The 24,279-nt window shown below is 38.9% G+C and overlaps 1 protein-coding gene across 4 annotated transcripts in view; it reads left to right on the top strand.

Annotated features, from left to right (window-relative positions):
* LOC122556039 (mucin-4-like) overlaps positions 1-24,279 on the top strand; it is a 113,295-nt gene that overhangs the window by 83,032 nt on the left and 5,984 nt on the right. For 2 of the 4 annotated variants that reach the window (XM_043702426.1, XM_043702428.1), the window contains 9 exons: positions 1,092-1,214; positions 3,581-3,697; positions 6,968-7,057; positions 8,430-8,624; positions 11,220-11,335; positions 16,205-16,263; positions 17,557-17,762; positions 20,795-20,963; positions 23,138-23,317. In XM_043702426.1, the coding sequence (XP_043558361.1) occupies positions 1,092-1,214; positions 3,581-3,697; positions 6,968-7,057; positions 8,430-8,624; positions 11,220-11,335; positions 16,205-16,263; positions 17,557-17,762; positions 20,795-20,963; positions 23,138-23,317 (1,255 nt within the window). Of the gene's footprint in view, positions 1-1,091; positions 1,215-3,580; positions 3,698-6,967; positions 7,058-8,429; positions 8,625-11,219; positions 11,336-16,204; positions 16,264-17,556; positions 17,763-20,794; positions 20,964-23,137; positions 23,318-24,279 lie in introns of those variants that run through there. The other 2 variants (XM_043702427.1, XM_043702429.1) reach the window with 2 other exon arrangements.

Below are 24,279 nucleotides of genomic sequence, written 5' to 3' on the forward strand. Positions count from 1 at the left end.
TTTGGTATGCTTTCCTTTATTGGTCAGAGTATTGAGTGACAGGAATTGGGAGGTCATGTTGCGGCTGTAAAGGACATTGGTTAGGCCACTGTTGGAATATTGCGTGCAATTCTGGTCTCCTTCCTATCGGAAGGATGTTGTCAAACTTGAAAGGGTTCAGAAAAGATTTACAAGGATGTTGCCAGGGTTGGAGGATCTGAGCTACAGGGAGAGGCTGAACAGGTTGGGGCTATTTTCCCTGGAGCATCGGAGGCTGAGGGGCGACTTTATAGAGGTTTACAAAATTATGAGGGGCATAGATATGATAAATATTTTTCCCTGGGGTTGGGGAGTCCAGAACTAGAGGGCATAGGTTTCGGGTGAGAGGGGAAGATATAGAAGAGACCTAAGGGGCAACTTTTTCACACAGATGGTGGTACATGTATGGAATGAACTCCAGAGGATGTGGTGGAGGCTGGTACAATTGCAACATTTAAGAGGCCTTTGGATGGGTATATGAATAGGAAGGGTTTGGAGGGATATGTGCTGGGTGCTGGCAGGTGTGACTAGATTGGGTTGGGATATCTGGTCGGCATGGACGGGTTGGACCAAAGGGTCTGTTTCCATGCTGTCCATCTCTATGACTTTATGACTCTAAATAGTTTCTTCTCATTGTTTATTTAACTTGAGACCTGAAAACATATTGTAAAAGCTTCAGTATGTATGTAAAAAGGTAGAGATTAGCAAAAATAAACATTGCACATAAACAGAGACATAAAGACAAGAATTTGCATTTGTCTTTGTGTTAGAAGACACAACATTGTCTGAATGTAAGGGATAACCAAGGGTTTAGCCAACATGAGGGTATCAAGCATACAATGGGGTTAAAGGAGTAGTAAAGATGATGGCTATCATAGAAATCAAGCTGGAAACCTTGCAAAAAGCTTGAGGACAAATTTCATAAAGCAATATTCTTTGAAATAAATGTATCCATTGCACAGCATATTTTTTTGCCATGATTATTATTTATCTTTGACAATCTGGAAAGAATTCAGCCTTATTAAAACTGAAATAGACAACATCATAGCCATTGTTCTAATCTCCTTTTGCAGACATCGATGAGTGCAGTGATACTTCTACATGTCCAGAAAATGCTGACTGTCACAATGTAATAGGAAGCTACACATGTGTGTGCAAGTCTGGATATGAAGGAGATCCGTACAAATTCTGCATTGGTACAATATCTTTTGTTACTTTAAAATATCATCACAAGTTAATCTAAAATGGCAATAAAATGAAATTAAAATTGTCTCTGGTGTGTAACTGTCTTGCTCAGCTTCTATTTTAATTCTGTTTCTTGTCCTTCAAATTACCTTCCACTCTTCCATCTTCCTGCTTTCCTGTGGATCTCATTTTCCTTTGTTATAGATTTATCTCTGTCAATGTCTGTGCCTTTCCTTTTCCCATGTACTTTTCTGTAAACTCTGTATTAATTTAGTTTGAGACATTATGGCAATGATTTATAAGAATGTTGTTAGTTTATTTTTGGTGAATACATACTTACATAGTAAACTTCTATAAACCAAATACAGATTGAATTATCATTTCATTCTGCTTCCCAAAAACCATGCCCCTCTAGCTTCTTACTGTACACAAGAAACCAGTTGAGAGATGTATTCAGTTTATATAATGTCACATTGGATCAACATATTCCTCCACCCAGGATACAACACTCCAGGTGTAATATTCAGCTGTGATGTTACACTGGAAGAGTTATACATTCTAGATTATTTTGTATAGAGATTGATGTGCTACGTTTGTAATGTCAAGTATTTCAGTACTAGAGGAATATGTGTACCCTGTGAAGATATCATTATTCCAGGATAGGTACATCATTGGTCAGAAACATATCCAAAAAAGGTGACTCAACCCATCTCAGTACAGCAGTCCTTAGTATACAAATATAGACACGTACAAGTGGTGTACCAGCTCCTATTTTAAATATCTGTTACTTTTAGAGTGATAGAGTCATAGAGATGTACAGCATGAAAACAGACCCTTCCGTCCAACCCATCCATGCCAACCAGATATCCCAACCCAATCTAGTCCCACCTGCCAGCACCCGACCCATATCCCTCCAAACCCTTCCTATTCATATACCCAAAGGCCTCTTAAATGTTATAATTGTACCAGCCTCTACCATATCCTCTGGCAGCTCATTCCATACACGTACCACACTCTGTGTGAAAAAGTTGCCCCTTAGGTCTCTTTTATATCTTTCCAATTGCACCCTAAACCTATGCCCTCCAGTTCTGGACTCCCCAACCCCAGGGAAAAGACTTTGCCTATTTTTCCTATCCATGCCCCTCATAATTTTGTAAACCTCTATAAGGTCCCCTCAGCCTCCGACGCTCCAGGGAAAACAGCCCCAGACTGTTCAGCCTCTCCCTGTAGCTCAGATCCTCCAACCCTGGCAACATCCTTGTAAATCTTTTCTGAACCCTTTCAAGTTTCACAACATCTTTCCGATAGAGAGGAGACCAGAATTGCATGAAATATTCCAACAGTGGCCTAACCAATGTCCTGTACAGCCGCAACATGACCTCCCAACTCCTGTACTCAATACTCTGACCAATAAAGGAAAGCATACTAAACGCCTTCTTCACTATCCTACCTACTTGCGACTCCACTTTCAAGGAGCTATGAACCTGCACTCCAAGGTCTCTTTATTCAGCAACACTCCCTAGGACCTTACCATTAAGTATATAAGTCCTGCTAAGATTTGCTTTCCCAAAATGCAGCACCTCGCATTTATCTGAATTATACTCCATCTGCCACTCATCAGCCCATTGGCCCATCTGGTCAAGATCCTGTTGTAATCTGAGGTAACCCTCTTCGCTGTCCACTACACCTCCAATTTTAGTGTCATCTGCAAACTTACTAACTATACCTCATATGCTCGCGTCCAAATCATTTATGTAAATGACAAAAAGTAGAGGGCCCAGCACCGATCCTTGTGGCACTCCACTGGTCACAGGCCTCCAGTCTGAAAAACAACCCTCCACCACCACCCTCTGTCTTCTACCTTTGAACCAATCTGTATCCAAATGGCTAGTTCTCCCTGTATTCCATGAGATCTAACCTTGCTAATCAGTCTCTTTTACTTGATAATATTCTCAAATTAATGTTAAATCACACAAATTTCACCTTATATTTTTGTGAAGTTGTTTGAACATACCCACTTAGGCATTTCCAAAGAAATAATGTCTTATTTTCATCCTGAGCTGAGCCATTCCAAATCTTAGAAACTGAAAGGACTCTCTTCACATTTACTCAACTCTCCAATCCCTACCTTTTATCTCAAAGTTTATATTTTTCAATCCTAACCCCTGACACAGTACATCATTTGGTCAATGAATGTATATTTTAATTTTTGATCTCTGAACCTTCTCTACACAATCTAAGTTGTCAATTCTTCTCATTTTGATGAACGATGTCAATAATCAGTCATGTTTCCATCAACAATTTAATACTGACTAAATCATTATACCCATAAAACTAAACCTTTACTTCCAAATTGTTTATTATATTCATCTTCCAGATATAAATGAATGTCTTGCCTACAATGCCTGTCCAGCTCGGAATTCGATTTGTACTAATACCAATGGCTCTTACACATGTAATTGCTCAGCAGGATACGAAGGATCCAATTGCTCAGGTGAGAAATACACACAGCTTAAGGATTAGTCTTGGAAGAATTGATCTTGTCACAGTGATCAACTGGTACCCTATGACTACATCATCTTGTGAGTTTTGTCACCTATTCATGAAATGGTAGAAATATGGAACAGTTGAATTGAGAATTTCATAAACTGGCGAAATGCAGATCTAAGAGAATAACCATGAAAATATACAGAATTAAATGGACCACCATTTTCGATTCAATGGTTGCAATTAACCCCTCCTCAAGGCAGCAAGGAAGGTGGTGAGAAAGACAGTATTATTGAAACATTTACATTCAACAGTTTGAGCAAGAGGGTAATCTCACCCATGCATATCTTTATGAAAATTACATATGGAACTGAGTTGCCAGATAATTGAAACTTAATGCAGTTTTTTTGTGAATGAAGATAGTTGTACCATTTGCACTGTGTATTTTCCTATTCAATAGTAGCTAGCTTTATGTAAATGTCCAAAACATAGGTACTTTGATTATTTGGGGTTTAAATGCCCGATAAACTTTTGTATGCTAATCAAAAGATAAAAGTTAGGGCAAAGATTTTCATAAGCACATGTATACACAGGCACTAATTGATCTGCAAGAAGTTTTGTTTTAAATATTGTCTCCAGTCAGAAATATAAAGGCTGGAAAAGAAGGGAAATAGAATGAGAACAAAATAGAACAAATAGATCAGTAAAAAGGCAGATACGGCAGGGTTATAGGCTAGAGATGTTATGTTTTGTTTTATTATTTCACAAGATATGAGTGCCACCATCTAGGCTAACATTTATTGCCCATTCCTTAACTTTGAGAAGCTGGCAAAGTGAGATGCAGTCTTGAAACACAGATGCCCATGGTGCAGGTACATCCTTAGTGCTGTTACAAAGAGAGCTCCAGGATGTTGACCTCGGAACAGTGAAGGAATGGCAGGACGGTGTATAGTTTGGAAGGGAACACACTGGTGATGCTGTCCTTGACCCTTGAGGTGGTTGAGGTCATGAGTTTGGAGGGTACTTCTGAAAAAGCCTTAGTGAGTCATTGGAAGACTGTGGTATAGTGATGGCATTGCACTTCAAAGGGACCAAAGGCACAAAGCCTGGGGAAGCCATGGGTTCAAATCCCACTGTGGCAGCTGCCAAAATTTAAATTCAATTGATAAATCTGGATTTTCAATATCTTAGTAATGGTGATCATAAAACTACCACCAATTATTATTAAAACCCATCTGATTCAGTCCTGTCCTTCAAGGAAGACAATCTGCCATCCTTACCTGGGCTGGCCTATATGTAAATCCAGACCCACAACAATGTGATTAATTCTTACCGGTCTTCTCAAATGGCCGTGCAAGCTACTCAGTAAATGGCAACTGGGGATGGGCTTTTCCTGAGACATTCATATCTTATGAAAGAATAAATAATAAAATTGCTGCGATGCATCTTGTAGATGGTACACACTGCTGCCCTGGGAGTGAACTTTTAAGGTGGGATTCTAATCAAGCAAGTTCCTTTTGTCCTGGATGGCTCCAAGCTTTGAGTGTTGTGGGAGCTCCACTCATTCAGAGAAGTAAAGAATACTTCATTAAAATCCTGACTTGTGCCTTGTAGAGAGTGGATAGGCTTTGAGGAATTGGGAAATTAGTTATTCACTGTAAACTTCCCAGTCACTGACACTTCTCTTGTAGCTGATGTTGTTAACATTTACTTACCTCGAGCTGAAAATTTACTCTCTCGGTATAGCTGAATCAAATCAATCCAGAATCAAATAACTTACTCTAAAGTTCAAGGTGTCTAATCTGGATGGTTCATATACCAGTCAATGCAAACCTATGATATGGCGTTGCGAGCATTGGACTGGAGTGGACAGAATCAGGAGTCACACAACACCAGGTTATAGTCCAACAGATTTATTTGAAATCACAAGGTTTAGGAGTGCTGCTCCTTCATCAGGTGAAGTGAATGTTTTCATCATTATGTTTTTGTAAGTGGGGTACCCCAAAACTCTCAATCCTTCCACATCCCTTCTTTAATTACTCTTTCCTAAAATTGCTCTGATTTACTATTTTGATGGTAGAACATCCAAAAGTGAACACTCATTCTACTTTTCCCAACAATGAATTGTCAGAGTGACCATTCCAGTTTTACTGATCCCGTTTTAAAAGCTGGAGCAGAAGTGATGTAGATGAAACAGGCAGGAAACCTAGGGTCGGGAGTGTGATGCTGGAAAAGTACAGTAGGTCAGGCAGCATCAGAGGAGCAGGAGAATCGACGTTTTGGGCAAAAGCCCTTCATCAGGGATGGGCCTCATTCTCAATTCTCCTGCTCCTTGGATGCTGCCTAACCTGCTGTGCTTTTCCAGCACCACACTCCCGACTCGAATCACCAGCGTCTGCAGTCCTCATTTTCACCTAGGAAACCTAGGGAATCCAGACAAACACATGGTAACAAGTACATGTGGAACGGGCAGATGTATCTGATTTTAATAGTCAGATTTTATTTTCATAAATACTTCCACTTTGAGCCTGAAAGAGAGGAGCCACATTTCTGGTGGCAGGAAACCACATTTGAGAAGCCAGTTTCAAACATTGGTGCAGGGGCCTGGATATGATTAGGGCTGAGAGAAGCTGTTGGCTTCCACCTTGGCTTTGGAGGAGCAGCCCCTACATTCCCTCACAGACAAAGTATAACTGGAAAAGCTTTAAAACCAACTTTCCTCAGTTCTTCTGGCTCAGAATCCACATCCTGACCAGGAAGGTGTCACACATTAAACATTCCCGATGAAGAGCGTATGCTTAAAACATCGATTCTTCTGCTCCTCGGATACTGCCTGACCTGCTGTGCTTTTCCAGCACCACATTTTTCAACTCTGATCTCCAGCTTCTGCAGCGTTCACTTTCTCCCACAGATTAAACAAGACCAATCTAACCTCTGGTGGGTCTCCTGCTTACCTGCTCAAAAGAACAGCTTTGTAACAGGACATGGCAGGAAAGCAGCTACGTCAAAGAGTAGACCTTTCTCTCACTTTAACCAGATAAGGGCAGCAGCAGCAGTGACAAACAGCCTGGTGCACATCATTACTCTGAGGTTCATATAGCTTTCCATTTTGGTCAGACCAACACAAGGAGTAAGGCTGTGACTGTGATTGAGAATGGGGTTTATGAAAAGCTGAATTGTTTCAATACCAACTTCAATCTTCACCTTTTTATTGTCGATAACTCTGATGGACAAACAGTCATGGGTTAGATTCAAAGTGTTCTACTTTTCCCAACAGTTATCAATGAGTGTAACTCATGCTCACCATATTCACAATGTACCTTTGATGGACAAAGCTATAACTGTACTTGCAAACCAGGATTTTCAGGTAAATATATCACAAAATCTTTGTATAGCTATAAAAACTCCTTCTGAAAGGCTCAGCTAAATAATTAAGCATTTGAACGCAATGATGTTCACAGTTCCATCTTATCGAATGTTGTGTCCTAGGTTCATATCTCAAAAGTATTAAATTGTTACAGTGGTGCTACAACTAGGCATATCTATTTTAGCTCACAAGGTGTAATCAGTGTACTGTACTTTCATTAGACAAATTTGAAAGCTATCACTCAATGGTTTTTGGGACAGTTGGAAGACAGACTGGTTTCATATTAAGAAAGAAATAGTTATTTTTGTGACTTCTACAGTTGATCAGAATAATATTGGATGAACAAGCAACTAACAGGAGGAAATAACTCCTTAAACATCTCCATCTCCATCCATGAAAAAACAAAATACTGTGGATGCTGACAATCTGAAACAAACACAGAAAATGCTAGAGACACTTTGGCAGTGTCTGTGGAGAAATCAGGAGTGACGGAGAGATCTGTTGACTTTCTCCAGCATTTTCTGTTCTTTTTCAATCTTCTTCCTCTTTGGAGCCCACACCATTAGGATAAGAAGTGAGGCTGAAGTGTCTGCAAGTGTCTTCAGCCAAGACTGCCCTCCCAACACCTCCAGCGACATTGATATCAGTATTCAAGTAACTCTAATTACTCCACAGGACAAACAATTGAGTGCACAAGAATAGGTAACATTTACTGGTAATTCTGAAGATCTGTGCAGCAAGCTAACTGCAGCCCTATCCAAGGTAGCCTAGTACAACAGTGACAGTGGAATCTAGACAACAATGAAGAAGATCACGATGTGTAAGTCTTTCAATAAAAAAAAGACAAATCTAATCTAAAGCAACTCATCAAGATTAGTTTAACAAAAACATCCCTTTTTTTTCTGACATCAGGATTATTAACACAATGGAAACTATATCAACATCAACATTCCACTCCGAATAATGCATTTCCTAAAATATTTACTGTCCCGTCTTCTCCAAAGTTAAAGCAGGCAGTTGGTAAAACTCTGGAAATCATACCCCATTACTTCTTTGCATATCATTATTGAGAGTTAAGACTTATGGTCTTTCACCCCAAAGAGTACACTCCTCTGATTATCATGCAATGAGATACCCATAATGTTTATTGACAGGGTTGTTTTATACAGAACAGCATTGCTATACCATGTAATATGCTTCCATAATACATAATGAACATCGATGCATTTCAATCTCCCGTTATCTTTATATCTTTGTGTAATTCACTGGTAATTGTACAATAATATAATAAATGTTCGGAGAATTAATGAAAAGAAATCATTAACATCATTCGGTGCATAACAATTTGTGTAATTGAATTGCCCTACTTTAGGGAATGGTACCACCTGCATTCCATTGCCAAGTCCATGTGGCTCTTCCCAATGCTCTCCATCATTCTGCAAAAATGGAGGAACCTGTGTACCCAACCCTGATGATGGCTGCAAACCTTTCTGCCAGTGTCCACGTCAGTACGGAGGGGAGCAGTGCACACTTGCAAGTCTGCAGTTTGTTGCAGAACCATTATCAAGTACGTTAGTATACTCGGAATGCTGGAACTTTAAAAACAAGCTTATGGCCAATGTTGTTCTTCAGTTTTGTTACTAATAAAGTATTTTAAATATAGATAAAACTGCTTTCATCAAATATTCGAATCAATTTCTAATTCTAATACTCAATATTCTGGCTATGCATCCTTGCATTCTTATGTAAGAGAAAGACAGAGAGAGAGAAAGACAGAGCGAGAGAGAGAGAGAGAGAGAGAAAGACAGAGAGAGAGAGAGAGAGAGAGAGAGAAAGAGAGAGAGAGAGAGCTTTCTTAGCATATATTGCACTGAAATCAATAAATTCTCAGTTGCTTTCCAAATTTTTGGCTGTTAGTACAATCCAACTTATTTTACATCTGTTTTCAATTAATCTGCGATAAATATTCATGGTGGCACAGTGGTTAGCCCTGCTGCATCACAGCACCAGGGACCTGGGTTCCATTTTAACCTTGAGCGACTGCCTATGTGGAGTTTGCACATTCTCCCACTATCTGTGTACGTTTCCTCTGGGAGCTCCAGTTTCCTCCCACAACCCAAAAATGTGTGGATTAGGTGAATTGGCCATGTTAAATTACCCATACTGTTCATGGGTGTATAGTTTAGATGCATTAGTTAGGGGAATGGGTCTGGGTGGATTACTCTTTGGAGGGTCAGTGTAAACTTGTTGGGTCAAATGGCCTGTTTCTACACTGCAGGGATTCTATGATTCTATTTGTCAGTCTACAATTTTGGTTGTTGAATTACACAGCTGATCTATATTTGGTAACTCCTTCACTGTATCAATTGCTGTCCTTATTTGTCAATCACAAACTTGATGAACATTTTAAACATACAGATCATAACTGTAGTTGAAAACAGGAGGTGCAGAAACATAGTCTCCCACAGGTTTTCACACAGAGTCATCTCTGGACAATCATAAAATGCTTACAACACAGAAGGAGGCCCTTCAGCCTGATGTATTTGTCCTTGCCCTCTGAAGGAGCCTCTTTACGACCTTTTCCCCATAGCACTGCAAATTTTCCTTTTTAGATAATGATCAAATTTCCATTCGAAATGCAAGCTCCCTGCACCATACTCTCAGGCAATGCATTCCAGATCTGAAGCACTTACTGCATAATAAAGCATTTCTGCATGTCCCAATTGTTTCATTTGCAAATTACTTAAAAAGCTGGGCCTACCAATTTTGCTCTTTTCACCAGTGGGACATTTCTACATATCCATTCTATACATACCTGTTATTATTTTAATAGCTCTGGAATGTCACCTTTCAAAATTCTCTTCCTGAAGGAAAACATTCCTAACTTCTGCAATATTTGGAGTTGAGGTTCCTTATCCGTAAAACTATCTTCATGAATCTTATCTCAACACTGTCAAATGTGTTCACATTATTCCCAAAGTAGGGCAGCACGGTGGCTCAGTGGTTAGCACTGCTGCCTCACAGTGCCAGGAACTCAGGTGACCATTTGTTTTGAGTTTGCACATTCTCCCTGTGTCTGCGTGAGTTTCCTGTGGGTGCTCTAGTTTCCTCCCACTGCCTAAAGATGCGCAGGTTAGGTGGTTTGGCTATGCTAAATTGCCCATAGTGCCCAAGGATGCTGAGGTTAAGTGGATTAGCCAAAGGAAATGCAGGGTGATGGGATGTTGGTGTTGGTGGGGGTGGGGGTGGGGGGTGAATTTGGGTGGGATGCTCTTCAGAGAGTCAGTGTGGACTTGTTGGGCCAAATGGGCTGTTTCCACACTGTAGGGATTCTATGTGGGCCTGGTGACTCAGTATTACTATGGCTGCCCCACAGCAGCAGAGGCTTGGGTTCAATTCCTGCTGTTTATATGGAGGTTACACACTCTCCTGATCTATAATGGAATTCTCACAAATTGAAATGAATTACGATATTATTTGCTTTGCCGTTCTTCCAATTTTACTTTGTGCTATTACCTTAATTAAATCTACTTTCTAACTACAGCAATTCCAATAACTCAGCCATTTTTTTTTATGAATCAAATGGGAATAAATTCTTCGAAGATAAAGATAAAAATAGGATAAGACAAAGGTAAATCTTCCATGGGGTGGCACATTGGCTCATTGGTTAGCACTGCTACCTCCCAGCACCAGGGACCTGGGTTCGATTCCAGCCTCAGGCGACTGTCTGTGTGGAGTTTGCATGTTCTCCCCGTGTCTGCGTGGGTTTCCTCTGGGTGCTCTGGTTTCCTCCCACAGTCCAAAGATGGGCCGGTTAGATGGATTGGCTATGCTGAATGGCCCATTGTATCCAGGGATCTGCAGGCTAGGCGGATTAGTCATGGAAAATGTAGGGTTACAGGAATAGGGTGTTGGCTGGGTCTGGGTGGGATGCTCTTCAGAGAGTCAGTCAGACTCGATGGCTGAATGGCCTCTTTCTGTACTGTAGAGATTCTAACTTAGCAGAATTAGATGCAATACTTCATTTGCAGTCAAACCAGCATTTTATATAGGTTTTGTTTGCATTAGCTAAGGACTATCATTGTGTACTTTAATCAGCAATTATACTCAATTGTAAAAAAATTATTTATGGGAAAATGTATTTTTTTCTTTCTGGTTTCAGCTATGCCAAAGAGATCAGTCAATATTACATTGAGGCTACAGGGAATCAATGTGACTGTCTTAAGTAACAGAAGCAGCATAGATTACATCTCCCTGACTAATAGCACTTCAGTAAAGGTATGTCTTGATATGTCAATGGTAGATTCACACTTCTTTTTCAATGTACAAAGTAGGAAACCAGGTCATTCAGCCCCTCAGATCTGCCCTGTCATTTGATAATATTATGATTGGTCTGACTGTGACGTCAACCCCACATCCAAACTACGCTCGATAACCTTTGACTCCCTTGTTAGTCGAGAATCTACTTTGGCCTTAAATATATTCCATGACTGTCTCTGCCACATCATGGAGCAGCATTCTAAAGACACTCAAACCTCAAAGAAATAAAGTTCTCCTTTTCTCCATCTTAATTGAGTGACCCATTATTTTAAAACTATGTTCCTAGTTCTAATCCCTCTCACAATATGAAATTTCTTTCACTTTCTATCCTTCCAAGTCCCCTCAGGATCCAATAAGATTGCCTCTCATTCTTCTAAACTCCATTAAAACTGGTTCAAACTATCCAACCTTTTCTGGAAACTATCCATCCTATGAATCAATTAAATGAACCTCCTTTGAATGGCTTCTAACACATTTCTATCCTTTCTTAAATAAGGACTAAATTTTATACAATGCTCCAGGCACAGTCTCACCAATGCCCCGTACAACTGAACCAAAACACTTATTTTTCCATTCACCTTGTGTTAAATACTAGCATTCCATTTGTTACCTTAATCACACAAAGTAGCTGCACACAAACCAGCCGCACACAAACCTTTTGAAATTCTTATCGCAGGACACCTAAATCCCTCTGCAACTCTTAATTCTGCAATTTCTCCACATTCAAATAATAATCTACTTTTCTCTTCTTCCTGCCAAACTGGACAAGCTCATATTTTCCTACATTATACTCCGTTTGTCATAATTCTTCTCACTCTCATTGGAATCTGCAAAGTGATATAGATAAGTTCTGTCCTATTCACAATTTACATTACTCCCTGATTTTGTTTCAGTAGCAAATTTAGCAACTGTACATTTGGCTTCATCAAAGCCATTGTGACAAGTTGAAACTTCCAATGAGTAATTAGCCAGCACCTGGATTCCTCTGAACTCATCCCCAGCTCTGAGTTACAGTTGGAGACTGTGGGTAGTTCCATTTACTCAGCTTAATAGGAACACATGTAAGGTGAAAGGAATTAATACCTATTATAACATCTGGGTAACAAATAAACTGACCCTAACCACCAAACCTCAGAATGGACCCACCCTCTCCTGACAGCTTCTCCCCTTCCTGACCACCCCAAGAATTGCCCCCACCAATTCTTCCTCATGCCCCACCATCACGTGATCCTTCTTAACACCCTGCCACCCCAAAGGTCAATCACATCTTTCAACTTCCTACATCCCACCACCCGGGCTCCTTGCTGACCCAATTCTCTCCAGCCCACTCCAAGTCCTTATCCAGTTGGCCACCACTGGTCACCTTCCCCAACTTATTCACTTATCTCAATCCCACTCTCTCTACCCCTTACCCAGTTCTGACACACTTATTCATTTGAAATTATTAGATAATATAATGGTAAATTAAGTAAATTTGGAGCGTATATTCCCCACACATCCAAGCTGGTGCCTAGAGCCATCTGTGAACATGTAAAAGATTTCTCTAATTCTGTGTTTGCCTCAATCTGACTGCTGGTGAGAATTACCAGTGGAGTTCTATGTTCCAAGCTAAACTGGAGTGAATTTGTTTGCTATTGGTTAGTTTTTTTTTAGCTGCAGTATTTTATAGATGCGCAAACATGCATTTGTGCTGTTTTGCAATGACTACTGCCACACCCCAATTAAATGTGCATCAGACATGGATATATCCTGTTTGCCTTGAATGATTTTCTTCTGACATTTTAACTGAAAGTATAGTTTCTAGCAGAATCCGCCTTTAGATTGTTTTAATGCAGCTGCAAACAGGGCTGGTGCAATTTATTGCATGTGTGCATGGTGCTCCATCTAGTGGTGGCACTGGCCACAAATGCAGCCAAACAAATTACACGTAGAGCTACATAATAAATTATTTTAAATTTTTAAAAATACATTATACTTACAATTGATAAAAATTACATTAAGTATTGCATAACATCTTGCTATTGTTCAATCTGAGAGCACCAAATATTAGATAAACAATGTTAACCTTTATTAAACAATGGCAAAAGAGAAAATGGATCAACAAAAATGTTGCATTTGTTTCTGGTTCCATTTATTAAGCTTCATAGGTACCCACATAAGACTAAAGGAATTTTAAAACTAGGAACAGGGGTTATTTGCCTTTCAGCAACAAAACATCTACAATGAGTGATCACCTGCTCAGATTGGTTTAGAAGTTGTTGTCAACTAATTCCCCTGATTAGCTTGTTGATTCACCACACTAAGTGATTCACCACACTATCAAAAAAAGGAGATGTTGCTCCTGCTCAATATCCTCCTCCTCCTCCTTGGAAGGCTGCTGCCATTCTCCCAGCTCTTCATGTCTATCACGGGGCTTCTCTGTTTGCTCCAGTTGAGCAGAGTGCAGCATGCTACGATTATGCTACTCACTCTGTCTGGACAGACTGCAAGCGTCCCCCAGACCAGTCCAAGCATCAAACCCTCATCCTCAGGAAGCTTTTCTCCGCTCCATATCGGCCCAGGGAAAGAACAAGCTGCACCGTACCTACATTCAGCCTCCATTAGAAAATTGTCCCATCAGGTCATAGGCCTCTTCCCAGAAGATGACTCAGTTCTGTAACAGTGTCTTGGAACATCCTCCATCTATGGCACCAATGCATCTCCCTCATCTGGAATGACATCGAGGGCAATAGGCTCCAGGCCTCTTATAGCTCCCCTGCATCCTGAGGGGGGCTTCAGCTGCGACGCCTTCATGTGGAGCCTGTTCGGCTGCTCTTGAAGGTTGCTGTTGATCCTGGGCTTGCTCCTGCATTTTCCCTCTTCAATTTATTTGCAGTTTCATTGCCCAGCAGCCAAGTAATGATGACCACTACTGTAGCTGAATGTGGGTCCACTTCCAATAAGCCTATATGGGGAATATCAAATACACAACATTCAGGTGTCACATCATATACAAAGGCCAGGTAAACTGATGGTTAACCAGCGACTATGATGGGAGAAGGGGATTGTATGTGAGAGGGAATGTTAGCTGTGTGCCATAAGCAGTCTAGCTTTGCAATTGCTGTGCCATTACATTGCTAGTGAGCAGCAATATTGGACTGTCAATACCTTTCCAGGCAAACAGCGATACTGCAGTCACAATGGATGCCACTGAGTGGCAAGTTGTTCCAGAAATGGTGTGTGGTAAGATGGAGCTAGCATCGGACATGAGAGTTTCCATAGGGTGAGGCAGCTGGTTAATGTAGTGAGTTTGGCCTCAAAGGGAAATACCCTCCAAAAGGCCCAATGCAACACATTCAATTGTTTAAGAGAGCCAAAAATAAAAAGAAAATCAATATAAGAACTATCAAAGTGTCATGACATTTATGTACTGCTGTTAATCTCTATGCTGTTTGTTGATGCTCTAAAGCAACATTTCATACCAGTCAGGTGTCATGGACGGGCTGTGGCTATATCTCCCTTGCACTGCATCAAGACCTGACCAGCAGTGTGAAGGACACATCCTGAAGCAGCCTGATCTAAAGTCTGTCCACAAAAACAAAACACAAAAAAAGGGAATATTTTGGCATGATTACCTTGGACTGATCCATTTCAAAGATAATCAAAGTCATGGCCCTTTTCTTTGCCCTTTAGTTAATACTCCCCTCTGAGGGAGGAATTGTCCTTACAGTTTTGGTTGCTATTAGTCAGGTTTCTTTATACAGGTCAAAGTTTTAAATGGTGGTGTGTTAATTTTGAGGAATCTAGGGTTCCAGAAAGGAATGAAGTCAATTATGTCAAGTCCTTTGAAATTTTTCCTTCCATCTTTTCGAAGCTTGAATGCTTGAATCTCACAACTCTGCTATGTGTTTGCAAACTTCTGATACTTCAAGAGTCTTTTCATGTCTGGGTATTACTTTCTGTAATTCAGTTTGTACTTGCAGCTGTATATTCAAGTAACTTGTAGTTGCTACGCACTTTTTAACCTTTGTATCTGGTTACAGTCAGATGTTTTAAGACAAAAATCCACAACATCATCACTCCTTTGTTTGCAACATTACAATAATATCTGATACATGTCCAAGCCATTGTCTTTGAGCACCAGAATGTCTGCAATGGAGCATCTATTGCCCTGTATAAATGTTAAATCCATGTTCCTATTAATATGCATATACCTTAAGTTCCTGGCGTTGACCATTCCTTACCCCTTTAAAGTCCTTCATCATTTCTTCGAGTGCTATACAACTGGACCTTTCTCACTCACATTAGTTGGGTTCCCGCATTATTGTGGTAATCTGGTTGGGGTTGGAAATGCATGAAAATGTAGTGAGTCCTGATGCAGGCAAAATCAGAGGGACAGATGGAATTTCCATCACACAGACAATTTAACATTCCAAAGAGGAGACTTCCAACACCCCCTATATCAATATTTGTTCTGTAATAAAATTAATTACATATTGTGCATGTTCTGTTTAAACAAGCAACATTATTAATGCATTTCCTGCTTTTTAACTGAAATTGAGATTATGGAATATTTATAATCATAGAACTTTTGAAAAAACTAACGTCATACAGAGAAAATACAAAGTATAATATTTACATGAGAAAATACTAATGCATTTGTTTTTAACTATTTATTGAATGAAGAAATTTAATTATATATTGATCATACAATCATATGCATGTCTCTACAATCACATTAATATGTTTGTATTGTTTGAATTAATATCAGATAGCAGCATTTGAATTGATAGTGTGTTAAAGTTTACTATGAAAGATTACTTTAACTGCACTTTCAAATTTTTTTAGGTTTTTGGAATTTTGTCCAGCTTGCAAAGATTTGCTGACAATTCAGAGCCAGTTTTCTGGTTGGTAATTTTAAAATTTTGCTAAATAGATTTGCTTGCTTATTTTTAAAACTATATGCTATATTTAAGACATTTTTTAAAAAATCTGTTGCTTTTTTATTTGAGTTCGGGCCAATGGATTGATAAACATTAAATAGTAAGATAAAATCAAAATACTGCACATGTTGGAAATGTGATTTATAAACAGAACATATCAGAATTCAGCAATTTCAGTTTGATGATCTTTCAATAACACTGGGAGGGGTTCAATGTGGAACAGTTTGAAAGCAGAAGCTGAGGCATGAAACGAGGGGGTGGTGAAGAACAAAAGGAAATTTTTGGAACAGGGTTGAAGGCTGGAATGATTAAGCTACAAAAGAGATGATGGTGGAAGAAAAAATGAAACAAATAATCAGACAAAAGATCTATCATTATGAACACCGATCAAAAATAATAGGAGAAGTGGTCATTGTCTGAAGTTATTGAGATCAACGTTGAGCTCAGAAGGCTGTAACACGCATGGTGAAATTAAGTTTTTGCTGTATTTTTTTAAACTGCAACTGCATTGCAGGCTTGTACACTGTCATATTACATTGAACAAGAAAGCAGACTTAGTTGCCCTTACTCCTACTTTTATTTGTTTCTGGAATAACTTATATCTCTGGGAATGGTATAAGCATTGCCTTATTTTCTCAGAGGATAACTTTCACCAGGTACCTTGCTTTTTAGCATTCCTGATGTAATGAAATTCACCGGCCTTGCTTTGACTACATTTGGAAAAATCTGGTGTACGTCCCAAGTCCCAAGAAATTCGCAATGTGTGGGTATGGAGTTCATGCTTTGACCATACTTAAGACCTCAAACACATGGTGAAAGCATATAGAGTTTTCTTGTTGTGCACATCAGTGGAGATCCCAGAGGTCAAATATTGGGCTGTTAATGAATTTAGTTTATAAACCCGGTAATATAAGGCAATGATCAACACATTCACCTCAGCTTTTGGCTTCGCTTTTTATAACACTCTATAGACCATTACAGAGAAAAGTCTGAAATTACATGAAAACAACAAACAGTGTTCCAAGGTTTTTCCATCATTTGTACGGAATGGTAAAATGTTCTTCTTCTGAAAGAACCCCCAACACTTGGCCAGTTCTCTGGTTCCTTGCACTGCCAAGGTTATTTATTTTTGCTTTAATGCTTTGGGAGCCACGATAAAGTACAATGCGGAAATAAAGCTTCACTTAGCGAATTAACAAAACTGAACCCATGACAAATAAACATTGCCAATTTATTTTGTGGGTTACTCATCAACAGGTCACATGGAGAAACAGTAACCGCTGCTGTTGTGACATTGTTCAATTATAACGGAAACAAAGTGGTGATTGATTTCCTGAATGATGGATTATATGCTGCAATTCAGAACGCCTTCAATAATTTACAACGGTTTACTCGTGCCCTGACTCCCGACGCTATTTCTTTTGAATATTTAAATAGGACCGACATTAAAGATATCAGTAGATGTAAGTTATAACGTTTTAATATAATATTCTACGAACAAAAGCAACAAAATGTACCAAAAAGTATTTTGCACAGATAGCACTAAGTGTGTGCTTGATTTGCTAGTTGTATGTTTCAAATCTTCAGGCATATTTAAAACAGATCTTCCGCTATCCATCTAATTATAAGACTCAAGACATTAAATCCCAGACAACATAAAGCGTCACTAAGTCCGTGTTCTCAAATATGCTTAGCAACAGTTCAATCTTCAGTAGAGAAACTTTATTGAGTATTCACATCTAAACAACTTCATCAATTATTACAGCCACATATTTAAAATGTTAGCTTGTAGCTTTATGTTATTTAAAAGTACAAGCAGAAAGCAGGTGAATGGCTTTGACATGCTCTTAACCTATATACAAGAATTAAATGATAAATTTGTTGGATAGACCTCTATGGAAGTATTATGAATTATTTGAATACATTCTCAATTTAATGTGAGCTATAAACATTGGAACAAAACATAAAACAAAATAATGAAGATATATTTGACACTTCTCTGTGATGGTGGAGGGAGGGTGTGGGTTGGAAATAGGATCGGAATTAACATTAAAAAAAGAATGATGATCAGATACATCTCAGTGCTAGATCTGAGCCTAAGAAGCCATAGAGTGGTGTCTGCCCTTACAACTTAATTGTATTGAAAAGTATACCTGCATTTATTATAACAACAGAAAAGAAAACCCACAATTCGTTGGCAGAATTGCAGGTTGTTCCAGTGAAAATCTATTTGCACGACTTTAGCAAAAACATCTTTTCTATTATCAAGGGACTGAAAAGAAGTATTTGAATTTCAAATCTCATTGACAAAATACTAACGGATTCTGTCGCCCACATATTGAAGCTCCTCTGTTAAATTTTATATTCAAACCATCACCATTTCTCCAAAAATAAAGTGATTTTTAACTTTTCCAGCAACAATAAAATCATAGAATTTTACAGTTCAGAATCCAAACGACTCTAAGAGTAAAAACATTTCTCCTCATCTCACTCCTAGCTCTCTCACTGACAATCTTGAAATAGTAACTAGGGGTCACAGACATACCAACTAGTGGAAGCAGAATATCCTTATTTACCCTGTCAAAATTGTTCATCATTAAACGTTCTCTGCTCCAAGGAGAATAAGCCCAGTTTCTGTAATCTTTCCTTGTATCTAATATCTCTCATTCCAGCTATCACTCTAGTAAATCTCCTCAACATTCTCTCCAGGGCTTTAATATGCTATACTAAGCTTTAGTAAATTCATGACATCTGAGTAATGACTGAGTAAAGAAACAATTTAAGAATAGATCCGTTCACTAACACCATTGCCACTCCTTTATCCTTTTAGAATTATGATCATTAACTTGGGCATAATAAATTATAACAATAACAAATTCAATATTTAACGTTGCTTATGACCTGCCTTTATTGTTTCATTGTAGCCAGCAATCTGTCTACACAATCTTTCTAAGCAGATCAAGATCTTGCATCTAGCTACCAAAGCTCTAATTCTTCATGAATCATTTAATCAATCAATTTTGTGTTCAACTACATAAATAGTCATTGTGTTCTATAATTAATGCATTTTGTGAAGCTATTTAAGAACATTTTGAGATTAAAGGAGCTATACATATTTAAAGTCTGTATCATGTTTCTACTTGTGCCATTAAACCACCTGAAATGATCTTGTGTGTAAGTAATAATGTCCAGAATTATAACCCCACCGTCACCACCAATTCTCTTTCTCCCCTAATTTACAATGCTCCTTAATATTTTCACCAAGCTTTTCAGTCATCTGGCCTTATGTGGCTCAGTCTCAAATTTTGTTTGGTAATTACTTGTAAAATGTCTTGAATATTTTGTCACATTAAAAACTATACAGAAGGGAAAGTTGTTAATTGATTTCACAAACTCTTTTTGAATTCACACTGTGTGTTTGTGACGAAGAATGTGTGAAATATATTATAGTCAGTATTCAATAGGTTGTAACAGACATTTATTCTGTGTGGGGAAGTGCTTTCATCCTGTAACAGCACAAAACTAACAGCATTCTGCCATCCTTAATGGCAGTCCAGGTGGCAGTTAACTGACAGCCTTCCTGTGGTCTATTTTACTCAATACGAATATTAAATTAACCCACTGCATCCTCTGGGGCCCTTTACAACCTTGAACAATACTTCTTTTTCATGTTATTTGATTTCAAGGTGAGCTGTGGTTCGAAGCACAACTCATTTAAACTGATTATAGAGGTCAAATAAGTTCCTTGTGTAAGTTGTTGGATATAAATGGAAGGTCTACCTTCAAAATTGTCAGATTTATCACTTGCAAAGAATTCTATATATAGCATTAAATGAATGCAGAGTTCTGTTTTGACTCAGGAATATGACTTGTAGTTAGACAGCTGACCTTAACTGGTACAAAACATAGTTCTACTTATTGGTCACAAGCCAGAAGCACTGTGTTACCCCATCTCTGAAATACTAACAGTGTTGCCACCAAATTAGTGAAGCTTCCAAATAATTGTTATAGTCACTGATGGAAAGTCAGACTAGCAATACAAATGCTGAATTAACTCCACAGAAGTGGGCTGGCGGTGGGTACAACTTAATCACCTACTCCATTTATGTTGACAGGAATTCAGAACCATTTGAGACACAAGCCTTATTTCATTGGTTTTCAATTGGATTAGTGTTTCCATGAGCAGACTCCGTTTTGCACTTTAATATGACTTCCCAGCTGGGGCACAGAGAATGCTATTTTCAGGTCTCTGAACATTAATTCTAAATACCTTTTTTGATTTGAGCAAACATTTCAGAAACTGATTCCATTTCCTCATTGATGATCTTTAAAAAGCACAAAAAGCAAACTTCAATTTTCCTCTGAAATTGATGCTGTGGCTAGTCTGTATTTTGCAAGGGATATGAAGACTCACTCATTACCTAACCTTAGACTCACAAATACCTTTTTATTTAAGGAAAATATGGGCTTAAAATACTCAATTTACTCCTTACAGTATCATATAATGATTTGTTGAATCATTTAAGCTGCAATGACACGGAATTTACTGGCTATGTGCTTCAATGGAATGATGAAAGTGGAGTGATTTGCAGATCCCCCTGTGATTTGAATTATTGCCTGAATGAGGCGGAGTGTCAGCATCTGACAACTGGACCAATGTGCAAGTAAGAAATAGATCAGTTTGCAATACTTTAATAGTCACTGGTTAAAATTAATCTTCACTTATATGCAATTATAGGTCAGTGTGACTGTACTTGACATTAAGGCTACACTTGACATTAAGTGGCATCAAGGAGTCCTAGCAAACCTGGAGTCAATGGGGATCAGGGCAAAAACTCTCGCTGGTAGGAGTCACACCTGGCACATAGGAAGATAGTTGTGCTTGTTGGAAGTCAGCCATCTCAGCTCCAGGACATTTCTGCAAGAGTTCCTGTGTCTCTTAGGCCCAATTATCTTCAGCTGCTTCATCAATGACCTTCCCCTAATAAAAGTCAGAAATGGGAATGTTCACTGATGATTGCACAATGTTCAGTACCATTCACAACTCCTCAGATATTGAAGCAGCCCATGTTTAAATGCAACAAGATCTGGACAATATTCAGGTCAGACTGAACAGCGAGTAACATTTGTGCCGTGCAAATGCCTGGCAATTATCATCTCCAATAAGAGACAATCTTAGCATTAATCCTTGACATTCAATGGTGGTACCATTATTGAATCCCCCATTATCGACATCCTGGGGTTACCATTCACCAGAAATTGAACTGGACTAGCACATAAATGCAATGGCAACAAGAGCAGTTCAGTGGACAGGAATACTGCAGCAAATAACTTACCTAACTCCACAAAATCAGCATCTACAAGGTATAAGTCAAGAATGTGATAATATGTTCTTCACTCACCTGGATGGATGCAGCTCCAACATCTCAAAACTTTTGTCACCATCCAAGACAAAGCAGCCTACTTCATTGGCACCACATTGACAAACATTCACTCCCTCCACCACCAACACTCAGTAGCAGCAACGTGTATTATCCACACAATGTACTGCAGAAATTCATCAAGGTTCCTTAGACAGCATCTTCCAAACCCACAACCACTTCCATCTAGAAGGACAAGTAGCAGACACATGGGAACACCACCATCTGCAAGTTCCACTTCAAGCCAGACATCCTGGCTTGAAAATATATCGCATTCCTTCACTGTCACTAGGCCAAAACCCTTGAAATTCCTTCCTAATGGATTGTAGGTCTACCTACAGTACATGGAGTGCAGTGGTTCAAGATGGCAGCTCACCACCACCTTCTCATGGGCAACTATGGACAGTCAATAATTTCCGGTCAGCTGCAGACACCCACGAGTGAATGTTAAAAAAAACTAATAGTAGAAAATGGCTTACACAGCAATATCAAAACATCTTCATATTAATTCTATATATATGAAGTCAGGATATTCTCTTTTAAAAAAAAATCTTATTCTTCCTTCTTGTTTTTATGATATCCTCTGTCTCAGTAATTTAAACTTGGTATTTCATTGGTTCCACTACCAGCTTGTTTATTTCTTTTGCCACCGCTTAAACTGCTTCATTGTCTTCTGAGTGCATTTGGAATGTCTGATGTATTTAATGCCTTTAGTTACAAGTCCAAGTCTCGGTTTCAATACTGGTTTAATAGCAGGAGGGCTGATTTCAGCTGAGGAAACTGCTCAAGCATCAATGTTGGCCGCACTGCATCAGAAATAGAATAGATGGAGACAAAATATAAATATTTAATGATCCTACTGAAGCAAGGTGACATGTGGACCATGCTCACTAAAATAATCAGCAAATACTCATACAGAGGATAACTACTGTAAGAGTCAGCATTCACAGAGAGAGAAAACAAAAGACTGGCAGGAAAAAAAAAATGCCTGTTCTTACACAGGGAGGAAAACATTGAAAGTAAGCAACATAAAGTTGGGAAGAGTTATTCATGACATCAAGCATAAATTGAGATCTATATCAATGGGGATTTTCTGGAACAGTGAGTTGCCAGTTTTAGCTGTGTCATCAGTAATGTGACTAGGTGATCACATATTTACTAATAGAGAGGGGATGAGATAGCATGTGACAGCACAACAATGAGTCTCTCCCATCTCATAGTGAATAATTAGAAGAGCAAGGGAACATAAGTAGATGGTTTTAAAAAGCTAGGAAAATGTACAATTGAAATTTTTTTCAAAAATCTTATCAGAATAATTTAAACGCTGTAAGTGAGCCCTTGGTCAGCAGTTAATCAGGCCTGTAGGCATGTTGCAACTGGTGACTCCAGTTCTTACTGACACTTGTACTTCCTTCCAGATGTGTTCCATGGGCAATATATTCCAGTCATGGTGATCGCTGTGAACACTTATCCGTGAAGCTTGGAGCATTTTTTGGCATTCTGTTTGGAGCTTTGGGGCTCTTGCTGATCATATCCTTGTTTGTTATCTGGAAATGCAAATCACCTAAAAAAGGAAGACTCATAAATGAGAGTGACAGGTGTGTTATATTGCTTCGTATTCTTAAAGATGTTGTAGGCTAAAAACAAATGATTACTGCTTTCATTTTTTGTTCTGGTGCATGAAAGTACAACATAGTTTGCAAAACTGTAGCACGTCATACCTGCAACTCATCATGAAGTCCTGGACCACAAATTTGTGCTCTAAATTCAAGTCTCTCAGTCAACCTGAATTATAATTTAAATTACTCAAAGGTAATTAAATTCTGCTGCTACCAAAAGAATCAATTAAATCAAAATCCTCTCCAATAATTTGCATTCATGTGATACCCTTTGATTTGGTGAAATGTGTCAATTCAAGAGGGCATAAATAGGATTTGTGCATTTCAGACACATCCTACTTCAGGATATCGTCTGTTTTAAAAGGGATAAATCTTCAGTGTTGTGGCACTTCTTGGTCTCTCATGCAATTTTTGTTAGCTAAATTGTGGCCCCCACTGAGAAATCTACCTTGAATGATGGAGGAGAATGACTCCTTTTTAAAATTTAGTGCATAAAGCTCAGAAATTTTAAACAGTCCTGCAGACCACAGAAACATTAGATGCAAAGGAAAAAAAGGAATGTTTTGATATTTTACAATGATAATATACTTTTGGGAAAGGCTGTATTTGTTGCTTTCTGTAGCTACCCTTGTGAACATGGTGGTGACTCACCTTTTGAATCGTCGCAGTTCACTTGGTACATGCACACCCAAGGTACTTTTTAGAGGGGGACATCCAGTGGTGAAGGAACAGCAATATATTTGCAAGCAAAGATGGTGTGAAACTTGATGGGGAATTTACAGGTAGTTGTGTTCCTTTGTTCATCTCTGTATAGAGTTGTTGGTTTGGAAGGTCCTTTCAAAGGAGCATTGGTGAGATGCGGCAGTACATTGTGTAGATGGTACACACAGCTGTCACAGTGAATGTTTACGATTGCAGTGGGGATGTTGATCAAGCGGCTA

Source organism: Chiloscyllium plagiosum, chromosome 13 (genome assembly GCF_004010195.1).
Source record: "Chiloscyllium plagiosum isolate BGI_BamShark_2017 chromosome 13, ASM401019v2, whole genome shotgun sequence".
Classification (NCBI taxonomy): Eukaryota; Metazoa; Chordata; class Chondrichthyes; order Orectolobiformes; family Hemiscylliidae; genus Chiloscyllium; species Chiloscyllium plagiosum.